Source organism: Rattus norvegicus, chromosome 3 (assembly GCF_021556685.1).
Source record: "Rattus norvegicus strain SHRSP/BbbUtx chromosome 3, alternate assembly SHRSP_T2T, whole genome shotgun sequence".
NCBI classification, from domain to species: Eukaryota; Metazoa; Chordata; class Mammalia; order Rodentia; family Muridae; genus Rattus; species Rattus norvegicus.
The window spans coordinates 163,902,623-163,914,450 of NC_141536.1; the positions used below are offsets into that span (position 1 = coordinate 163,902,623).

General features: G+C 38.7%; 1 protein-coding gene across 1 annotated transcript; it reads right to left on the bottom strand.

The window, feature by feature from the left end:
• Nucleotides 1-5,211: 5,211 nt before the first annotated feature.
• On the bottom strand, nt 5,212-8,214 carry Zfp931l1 (zinc finger protein 931 like 1). Its single transcript, XM_087655364.1, has 3 exons — nt 8,168-8,214; nt 7,796-7,856; nt 5,212-6,830 (listed from the first exon to the last, which is right to left on the bottom strand). The coding sequence occupies exons 1-3, from the start codon at nt 8,199-8,201 to the stop codon at nt 5,753-5,755; spliced, it is 1,173 nt and encodes a 390-aa protein (XP_087511490.1). The 5' UTR covers nt 8,202-8,214; the 3' UTR covers nt 5,212-5,752.
• Nucleotides 8,215-11,828: the final 3,614 nt, after the last annotated feature.

Below are 11,828 nucleotides of genomic sequence, written 5' to 3' on the forward strand. Positions count from 1 at the left end.
CCTCAGATGATTAGTCTGTTCCTGGCTTTCTTTGGGTGAAGATGTAGAACTCAGATCATTCTGCACCATGCCCCCCTGGATGCTGCCATGCTCCCTTCTTGATGATAATGGATTAAACCTCTATACTTGTAAGCCCGCCCCAACTAAATGTTGTGCTGCAAAACTTGCATTTACCATTGTGTGTGTTCACGGAAATAAAATCCTAAGTGAGTCAGAAACTGGTACCAGGGCCTGGGGTATTATTGTGATAGGTCTGTTCATCCTTTACTTTGAAAGAATGTGTACTTTGAGACTTTTGATTTGGATAGCAGAAGAATGCTTTAAATGGGACTTAATGTGTTATCTTATTAGGAATGGGGAAATCTTTGTTACTTAGAGTGATTTGAATTGTGCAGGCTTGGCCCAAGAAGGTTCAAAGGGGAAGGATTTCAGTATGTGCTGTATAGACTGCTTATGTGGTATTTTGTTGTAGAATGTCCCTACTTTATGCCTTGTCTGAAGAGTCTGCCTGAGGCTAAGGGGAAAACACTCAGATTAATTGTCTTGACAAAGGAAGTCTCAGAAATATCCATCATAGACTTTGTTTTGGGGTTAAGTCTCATGTAGAGCACTTTAATGAAATACAGGAAGTTGAGAGATGAAAAGTACTACATACATGATTAGAGTATTAAAGTTATCCAGTGAAATGGAGCTGAATCCTGGGTTCAAGGTTATTAAATTGAATTAAGGAAGTAATGATCTTGTGCCAAGATTCCACCAAACTAAATTAGCTCCAGTCATTTAGAAAATACTTTTAATGCTAGGAGACAGGAATACATGTCTCTAAAAACATAAACTTGGAATTGTGTGGACTACCCCATCCAAGCCACATTCTCTTTAAGTTTCATTTTTAAAAAAATCCTTGAGGGGCTGGGGATTTAGCTCAGTGGTAGAGCGCTTACCTAGGAAGCGCAAGGCCCTGGGTTCGATTCCCAGCTCCAAAAAAAAGAACAAAAAAAAAAATCCTTGAAGTAGAAACGAATTGTTTAAATTTGTTTCTAAGGCTCATTGCTATTGTTAAAATAAAATATAGTAACAATAGCAACTTGGAAAAGAAAATATAATTTAGGATCACAGTTCCTGGCTATATCTCATTATTGGATGATGTCACAGGTTCAGGAGCTTGATACAAGAGTACACAGCTATCCAAAGACAAGAGCAGAGATTGCTTAAATTATGTGGGCTAATGAACTGTTCTCTTTCTGAATTCTTTCAAAACCAGGGTCCGTCCCTAGGAAATGGAAGCACTCACCTTAGTGAGTGTATTCACCTCAAGGAACATAATTATGACAATATCCCACAGATATAGTCACATGCTAACCTGATTCAAATGATCCCTGCTTGAGACTTTCCTTCCTGTGATTTCAGATTGTGCCAAGTTGACAATTATAAGGATCCATCACACCCTCTTCATTTCTATGGTCGGTGAGACAAACTGAAAAGTAAGTCTTCTGGGCTTTGAACAAACCAGAGCACTTGTGGTTGGTTGGGGGATTTTGAGAAGATCACACCCTATACAAAATGGGATGGTAGGGGTTGGGGATTTAGCTCAGTGTTAGAGTACTTGCCTAGCAAGCGCAAGGCCCTGGGTTCAGTCCCCAGCTCTGAAAAACAGAAAAAAGAAAAAACAAACAAAAAAATGGTATGGTGACAGCCTTAGGGTAACCAACCAAAGAATTAACAGGGAAGCCCATAATTCCACTTTCAGAAGAACTGAACACCAGGTGTCTTATAGGTTTCTACACACAGGTTCACCACACCCATATTTTCAAGACATGCGAGTTGAAACAGCCCGATTTCATTAGAGAGATGAAGAAGTAAGGAATGCAAGATTTATACAGAGAACATAGTATCAGTAAACACATCTGCCATAATATGGATGAACATTCAAATCCCTCAGTGGTTTTTCTATTATTTCAATAGGAAATGTCTACAGTATGTAATATTCACAACGTAAGTTCGAACACTGTATAAAGAGGATCTAAAATTTTGTCTCTCAGTCTCAACATCTTACATGCCTTAATAACCCATATCACAGTAAACACACACACACACAAACACACACAAAATATTTTATTAAAAATACATCTCATTTCTTTTACATTATCTAGCATCTTTAGATAATCTCCTTGGATGACATTCTTGAAGTATTCGGTACCTGAAGAACCACAGAACTTTAAAAAATATGTACAAATCCACAACAATCAATGGTATGGATTTTCAAATGAAGGATACACACACACACACACACACACACACTCACACACACACACTCACACACACATACACACACACACACATACAAACCAACCCCCACAAGCACACATGCACACACAGATCTGTATTTAATATGCATAAATCATCTCATTGCCTGGGCCACTCCCAAACTTGCACATTGCTAACGTACCCACCTGTGACAGTTCTGATTGATTGCTTAGTAAAATCTTTATCACATATTTGCTACTCAAAACCGACTTTGGGCAAAACCGCTGAGGCTCCTCTTCTGTGGCACTTACATGGAGGGTACTCTGTCTTTCTCAGCTCTCGAGCCTGCATCCAATTCGTTTCCTGGTTTGGTGATCCTCCTTGCTCTTGAATCCAAAAGTGATTCCTCTGTCTTTGCCTAGACATTGGCCTCTTGTAATTTCACCAATAAGAACGTGCTGGAGATAGGGAGTCTCAGGTCTCAAATGCAGGATTCTCATGTAATTTGGGAACCAATTTAGCACTAGAGGACATTACAACCAATCCACACCAATTGTGAAGAAGCAACAAAGAAACAAGCCCCAGCCCCAAGAATACACCCCTTTTTTAGTCAACCTCCTTTAATCATCTGGTGAAACTAAGTTCACGTTCCGAAGGAGACAGGAGTTGTGGACTTCCCTTTGGTGGCCACCTTCCTTTACTCATCTTTTTGATTTTGAAAACATAATGATGGTCTCTAATAATGCCCCGGGTATTTATCTTGTGCTACTCAAAACACAACATGTGTACTCCAATACCAAATAACAAACGAATATCATTGACTAAACTGTAGGCCTGTTCATCCTTTTCTTTGAAAGAATGTGGACTTTGGGGCTTTGGATTTGGATATCAATGGAATGCTTTAAATGGGACTTAATGTGTTTTCTTATTAGGAATGGGGCAATGATTGTTACTGAGAGTGATTTGTATTGTGCAGGCATGGCCCAAGAGGGTTCAAAGGAGAAGGATTTCAGTATGTGCTGTATAGACTGCTTATGTGGTATTTTGTTGCATAATGTCACTACTTTATGCCTTGTCTGAAGAGTCTGCCTGAGGCTAAGGTGAAAAGATTCAGATTAATTGTCTTGACAAAGGAAGTCTCAGAAATACCCATCATAGACTTTGTTTTTGGGTTAAGTCTCATGTAGAGCACTTTAATGAAAAACGGGAAGTTGAGAGAGGAAAAGTACAAAATATATGATTTGAGTATTAATGTTATCCAGTGAAATGGAGCTGAATCCTCCCTTGAAGGTTAGTAAATTGAATTAAGGAAGTAATGATCTTTTGCCAAGGTTCGACCAAACTAAATTAGCTCCAGCCATTTAGAAAAATCTTTTAATCCCAGGAGACAGGAATACATGTCTCTAAACCATAAACTCAGGTCTCAAATGCAGGATTCTCATGTAATTTGGGAACCAATTTAGCACTAGAGGACATTACAACCAATCAACACCAATTGGGAAGAAGCAACAAAGAAACAAGCTCCAGCCCCAAGAGTTCCTCCCTTTTTTAGTCACCCTCCTTTAATCATCTGGTGAAACTAAGTTCACGTTCCCAGGCGGACAGGAGTTGTGGACTTCCCATTGGTGGCCACCTTCCTTTACTCATCTTTACACGGGCTTTCCTAGCAAGCGCAAGGCCTTGGGTTCAGTCCCCAGCTCCGGAAAAAAAAAAGAAAGAAAAAAAAAACACAACACAGGCACTCTAACATCAAAGAACGAATGAATATCATTGGCTAAACTGTAACACCCACATCCTAAAACAGTTGACACTTTAATCTACATAAGGATCTACCCCTAAATTCTGGACAGTGGGAAAATGTATCTCAAATTGGCCCAGATGTGTTTCGTTATTTTTTAATAGATTGTTCAATTCTTTTTCATTCCAGTGTTATCCCCCTTCCGGTCTACCCTGACTGTTCCACATCCCACACCTCCTCCCTACCACACCCAAGAGGATGTCCCCATCCCACCATCCCACATTGTTTCGCCAAGTCTCCTGAAGATATGTGTATCTTCTCTGAATGGGTCCAGACCTAAATGTCCTCTATTGTATGTGTTGGGGGCTCCTATGCTCATGTATATGCTGCCTGGCTGGTTGCTCAGTGTTTGAGACATCCCAGGGGCCCAGGTTAATTGACATTGCTGGTATTCATATAGGATCACTCTTCAGGTTCTCCAGGCTTTTCCTAATTCAACCACAGGGGTCCCGAGTTTCTGCCCGTTGGTTGGGTGTAAATGTCTCCATCTGACTCTTTCAGCTGCTACTAGGGTCTTTCAGAAGGTTGTCATGATAGGCCCCTGTGTGTAAGCATACCATAACCTGAATCACAGTGTCAGATCTTGGTGCCTCCCACTGAGCTGGAACTCAATTTGGACCTCCTTTTGCTCAGGCTCTTCTCCATTTTTGTTCTTCCAGTTCTTTTACACAGGGACCATTCTGGTCAGAGATTTTGATTGTGGGATAGGAGCTCTATGACATTCTGCGTCACAGTGATTGGGGGATGTCTTACTTGTCACAGTTTAGGCTTTGAGTTCATTTTCTGTCCATGATCCAGGAGCAGCATTATTACAATAAATTCCTACCATTTTCATCACCTGGGTTTGCGTTGTGCTGTATTTGAGAGAACCCTATTGCACAAAGGCTTTTCCACATTTTTTATACTCATATCTTTACAGCATGATTATTTTCATGATGATAAAGACTTTAGAAATGTGCAAAGACTTTACCATATTCAATGCTTTCATAGCTTTATTTTTTTGCCCTGATGATGATATGTGAGAATTGAAAAGACCTCCCCATATCATATCTATTCACATAGTTACTATCTGGTACAGATTGTTTCATGTTGATGAAGTCTATAGAAATACATGAAGGTTTGACCAGATTAAATGCACTCATAAGGTTTTATTAAATACACTCAAAGGATTTTTCTAAATTATGGTTTATTTTGTGCCTTTGAATATGACTGATATGCGAAGGCTTTAACACTTTGCTTACATTCATAGGGTGTCCCTCCTGTTTGTCTTCTTTTATGTATTTGAAAGGTGATTGCTCATTCAAATACACAGACATAATAACACTGATTATATTCATAGGGTTTCTATTGAGTATGTCTTCTTTTATTTACTTGGAACGTACTGTGATTTGCAAAAGGCTTGCCACATTATTTACATTCATAGGGTTCCTATTCAGTGTGTATTATTTTATGGGCTAGGAGATGACTGGTTTGGGAAAGGTTTTACCACATCAGTTAAAGTCCAAGCATTTTTCTCTAGGACCTATTCAGTCATGTAGTTGAAGATGCTTGTGATGTCTAAGGGTTTAAGAACATGTAACACATTCATTGGGTTTCTCTGCTGTATGTGATTGTTTATGTATTTGGAGGTCACTGCTTTGTATAAATGTTATAAAACCACAATGGATACATTCAAAAAAGTTTGGCTCCTGTACGTGTACTTTTAAGATTTTAGAGACCATTGCTTTGTGAGAAAGCTTTGGAACATTGCTTAAAGTTAAAGGGTTTCTCTCCTGTATGTGTTCTCATCTGTCTTTGGAGATAACTGCTTTCTGCAAAGGCTTTGCCACATTGGTTACATTCATAGGGTTTCTCTCCTGTATGTGTTCTTATATGGCTTTGGAGATGACTGCTGCCTGCAAAGGCTTTACTACATTGATTACATTCATAGGGTTTCTCACCTGTGTGAGTTCTTTTATGTTGTTGGAGAGTACTGCTGTCTGCAAAGGCTTTGCCACCTTGGTTACATTCATGGCGTTTCTCTCCTGTATGAATTCTCATATGGCTTTGGAGATGACTGCTTTCTGCAAAGGCTTTGCCACATTGGTTACATTCATAGGGTTTCTCTCCTGTATGAGTTCTTATATGTCTTTGGAGATGACTCCTTTGTGCAAAGGCTTTCCCACATTGGTTACATTCATAGGGTTTATCTCCTGTGTGTGTTCTTTTATGTGTTTGTAGATTACCCCTATCTGCAAAGGCTTTGCCACATTGGTTACATTCATAGGGTTTCTCTCCTGTATGAGTTCTTATATGTATTTGGAGATGACTGCTCTGTGCAAAGGCTTTGCCACATTGGTGACATTCATAGGGTTTCTGTCCTGTATGGGTCCTTTTATGTTTTTGGAGAGCATGGTTTTGGACAAAGGCTTTACAACATTGATTACATTTATAACGTTTTTCTCCATTACATGTCCTTTCATGTCTTTTGAGACTACTCCTTTGTGCAAAGGCTTTACCACATTGACTACATTCACAGAGTTTCTTTCCTGTGTGTGTTCCTTCATGATTTTGGAGAGCACTGCTTCTCACAAAGTCTTTACAACATTGGTTACATTCAGAATGTTCTTCTCCATTATGTGTTCTCTTATGTGTTTTGAGATTATTCCTCTGTACAAAAGCTTTACCACATAGGTTACCTTCATAGGGCTCCTCTGCATTATGCCTTTGGGTATGACTCTGAACTGCAAAGCCATTATCATACAGAATAAAATCAAAGGTTTGCTTTCCAGTAAAACTTCTTTCATACCTGCAAATACAATTGGCACATGTAAATGTTTTCTCACATTGATTATATTCATGAACCTTTTTATATCGATGAATTCATTTCAAATTTGGTTTAAGTGTAAAGAGCAAAATGATCTTAACATAATATCAGTTTGTTTACATTCAAAGGTGTTGCTTTTTATTATGGGTTGTCTTGAATGTTTGAAGACACATGGAATAGGAAGAAAATTGATTACATGACTCATATTTATTCCATAATTTTTCTATTAAGAGTGTTAACATATTTGAACAGAACTCAATGAACTCAGAGCGTTTGTAGACAGACTACGAAGATAAATTTTGCTATCTTTGAGGAATATTACAATTGCAACATGAGCCAATGCAAAGAGGATAATTTCTATAACCCTAGTCTCATAAAGTGATTCAGCACTTTGAATATGTAAATGTCACCAATCATAGTCAAAAACTAAATATTTATCAACTTTTCCTACATTAAGAAACTCTCCTCACAATGGTATATACTGTACATCTTCTAATTGTTCTGGAAAAGAGAGAGGTATGTTGTTTCTTTCAGTATCACTATGCTCTCCTGGCTTGCATTCATAGGGACATATGACATCCATATCAAAATAAGAATAACACATAACAGTCAACACATTATAAAAGAAAACTTCTACATTACATTTACACAATTTCACTTCGTTTTCCTCACAGAGTTGTGGTACAGGGTTTAATGTTTCTCCACAAAACCATTCTTGAATCTCATAAACTGTTCATATCATTAAATATAGTCATGCTCTTACAGAATACGGTTCACCACAATTTACTATGGACTATTTGCTTATTAAAAGGGTGTAGACATATAATGATGACCTAATCAATATTTGATGCAGTGTGTATTTTACCTTGTTGCTTTTCTTTAAAACTTGCTGCACACATGAAATTTTTGTGGGAGGCATTATCTTATCATCTTTACGTGAAAATTACCTTCCATGTCTTCCAGAACTTTTACAATATTCTTCAGTAGTATTGTCTTCCCAAATGTATCCTAAAAATGGTATCGGAGAAATTATGTTAGATGATTGGAATTAGGCCACATTTAAGTTACTATCTTTAGTGAACTTTAGAACCATGTCTGATTTACTCACTTCATTCTTCCTCATTTTTAAGTGAAATAAAAAAAAATTGAATCAGGGTTGGGGATTTAGCTCAGTGGTAGAGCGCTTGCCTAGCAAGCACAAGTGTCCCTGGGTTCGGTTCCCAGCTCCGAAAAAAAACAAAAAAAGATACAAATTAAATATTAAACAAAACCAGATGTGCCTATATTTTACAAAGTGAATGATACATTCATTGAATTACCTATAGCACTGAGATTCCTACAGGTCTCCAGCATTACACCTTGGTAGAGACTCTTCTGAGAAGGATTCAGCAATGCCCACTCTTTCTCAGTGAAGTTCACATGCACATCATCATAGGTCAGGACATCCTAAAAGATACAATACATGTGTACATGATACATCATGATACCGCCTTCCAGTCTCCATTTGCGCCAAAAGCTGGAGCTTTCCCAAGGACCTGCACACCCAAAACCGGTCTTCAGGGGTGGTCTATCAGGAGCACTCTCACTCCTATGCCCACAGGTGAAACTGCACTTTCTCTCCACTGACTATCCAAAGGGAGATACACCAGGAGCTTTCAAGGCACAGGAATGTCTGAGTAACCTGGGATGCGACACTTATGATCTGCATCTGCTCTCAGAGCTGAGGCGGTCCTATTGCTCTCTAGATCAAAAACTTTGCCACATTGAGATGGTCTCTTAGGAGTGCTCTCATTGCAAATCATACAGGTTGGAACACACATTTGCTCCACAGTTGTTAAAGGAGAGGTGAGCTTGGAACAATCTTGGCAATGGAGTGGTGGGTAGGCCTGGCAGAGGACAGACCTGATCTCTATCTGTACCCAGTGCTAAGGGTGTGTCATAGCCCTCCAGACCAAAAACAAGGCCAGAGAGTACTGGTCTCCCAGGAGCATTCTCATTCCTAGGATCAGAGGCATATGAGTCTGCAGGAGGAACAAGCTATTGTCAGAAGCAGCAAGATCAACTAACATTAGCAATAACTGGATGGCAGTAGGCAAGCATATGAAGCGAAGCATCAGAAATCAACACTAATTGTCATCATCACAACGCAGTTCTCTCACCACAACAAGTAATGGGTATATCAACATACCAGCAAAGCAAGATTTGGATTGAAAATCACATCTCATGGTCATGATAGAGGATTTTAAGCAGGACATAATTACCTCCTTTAAAGCAATACAGAACACATGTAAATAAGTAGTTGCCTTAGGGAGGAAACAATAAAATCCACTAAAGATTTACATAAAAAAACTAATAAAGAGGGGTAGAAACTGAACAGAGTCATCTAGGATCTAAAATTGTAAATAGGAACAATAAGGAAACCACAAGGAGAGACAAACCTGAAGATAGGAAACATCGGAAACGGATCAGGAGTAGTACGTAAGCATCACCAAAAAATTATAAGGGTTTGAGAGAGAATCTCAGGGGCAGAAGATCCCATAGAAAACATTGACACAACAGTTAAAGAGAATGCAAAAAACCCCACAAAACTTCTAAGTCAAAACATCCAGGAAATCCAGACAGTACAATGTTGTGAGAAAAGTCAAGTCAATAAATATAAATAAGTACCACAGGATAGGGTTTGGAGGTAGCCAGGTCAGCATCGAAGGTCAGCATAGGTCTTTGATTGCTTAGCAGTCGAGGAGCACTTTTAAGTAAATCTAAGTTTTGTTGTGCAGGGACTGGGAACAAACAAAAGGTAAAGAAATACCTCTGCCAGATTACATTTATGTTACATTACATTTACATTTATGTTACAATTAATTCATGATCACATATATGTATGTATGCCTCTAGAGAAAACCTGTGCTTGTGAACATGATTGAGTGGGTTTTCATGTGTTTGCACGTGTCTGATCCCACAGAGGACATACAATCACAGGAGAAGCATGGGACTGGAATTACAGCAAAACCAATTTGTAGGGATGGAACACTAATGTTTGGCAACAACATAAATTATTCTTAGCTCTAACTTTGCCCACTAGCCATTTTGTAATTTAAAATTATTTTTATCCTTCTTAATGAATGTGTGCTACATCAGTTGTCCCATTTATTCCTAGGACCATCATGTCCCAAAACTTTTCCCATCAATTTCTGATTACTTTTAACTATGTGTGAAAAAGTATGTTCACATACATGAATAAAGCATGATGAGTCCATTTCAGTTGATGTGTGCCTATGGTTTCAGGACTGACCAAACTGCATTGATTGCACTGAATGGCTACAAAGGGAAGTCAGGTTTTTCTGAGTCTAATTGTCCCAACTGCAGGAGAGTTCTACTCTTTATTGAGCAGCAATTCATTTATTTATTGAGCGGTTCAAAAAAAAATTCTCTGTGTAGCTCATGGCATGCAGATAACAAACCCAGCCTTTCATTTTACATATCAACCCAATCATTCACTCAAAGTTTCCTTGTGATTATCTTAAGAATGAGCTTCCCATGACAACAGGCCCTTATTTTTTAGTAGACAACAAGGACATATTTTCTGTCAACATTGCAAAAGTACTTAACAGAGTCTCTGTTAAGCAGAGATGTTAAGAGAGCTTGGTGGGAATGTCCTGAAATTACCATTTCAAAAACTCCTGGGTCCTGGCCTTAAATTGCTGTGTCCTACACGGGAACCTGAAAATATTCTTTGTTAATTAGTGTCTTCTGAGAGTAATGTCTATCTTTTGAATTAATAATGCAAGGTATATTCTTCCCCCCCTCTCTCTCTTTCTCTCTCTCTCTCTTTCTCTCTTTATATATATATATATATCAATATATATAAAACATTATATATATATTATATCTCTACATCTAGCTATCTATCTATCTTTCTGTAATTAAGGTATAACTTTATTCAGTTGGTAGGATGATTGCAAACTTAGGTTGTGGCCAGGTGAAGTGGGGTTTTCGCTGGGAATTTAAAAGAGATACTTCAAACAACCAGGAAGGTAAATCACTTTGTAAACTTATCTTTCATAATTTTTTATTGTCCAGTCCTTATCTCCCTCCTTTCTGCCCTCCAACAGATCGTCATCTCATTCCTCCTACCCCCTCTCCAAGAGGATGTCTCCAAACAGACACATACACAATATCCCACCAGCTTGTCCCATTCCCATGGATATCAAGGCTCTCAAGGGTTTGGTGTGTCTTCTTTCACTGAGTCCAGACCATACAGTCTTATGTTGGGAGTCCCAGGCCAGCCAGTAGTCACAACTAAGGAATGCCAAATGGCTGAGAAACACCTAAAGAAATGTTCAACATCTTTTGTCATAAGGGAAATGCACATCAAAAGAACCCTGAGATTCCACCCTACACCAGTCAGAATGGCTAATATATAAAACTCAGGTGACAGCAGATGCTGGTGAGGATATGGAGAAAGAGAAACATCCCTCCCTTGTTGGTAGGATTACAGACTGGAACAACCATTCAGGAAATGAGTCTGGAAGTGACTCAGAAAATTGGACACTGTACTACCTGACGATTCAGCTATACCTCTCTTGGGCATATACCCAAAAGATGCTCCAACATATAACAAAGACACATGCTCCACTATGTTCATAGCAGCCTTATTTATAATAGCCAGAAGCTGGAAAGAACCCAGATGCCCTTCAACAGAGGAATGGATACAGGAAATGTGGTACATCTACACAATGGAAAACTATGCTGCTATCAAAACAATGACTCTATGAAATTCATAGGCAAATGGATGGCACTGAAAAATATCATCCTGAGTGAGGTAATCCATCACAGAAAAACACAAATGTATGCATTCATTGATAAGTGTATATTAGCTCAAATGCTCTAATTACCCTAGATGCACAGAACACATGAAACTCAAGAAGTATGACCAAAATACGAATGCTTCAGTCCTTTTTAAAAGGGGAACAAGAATGC

Bases quoted from the DNA above. Each gene is read 5' to 3' on its own strand.
- Zfp931l1 (XM_087655364.1), bottom strand. From the start codon at position 8,201: ATGCTGGAGACCTGTAGGAATCTCAGTGCTATAG. The intron at 7,857-8,167 runs GTAATTCAATGA...TACCATTTTTAG, and splicing joins TAGGAATCTCAGTGCTATAG to GATACATTTGGGAAGACAAT. The intron at 6,831-7,795 runs GTAATTTTCACG...TTGTATTTGCAG, and splicing joins AGTTCTGGAAGACATGGAAG to GTATGAAAGAAGTTTTACTG.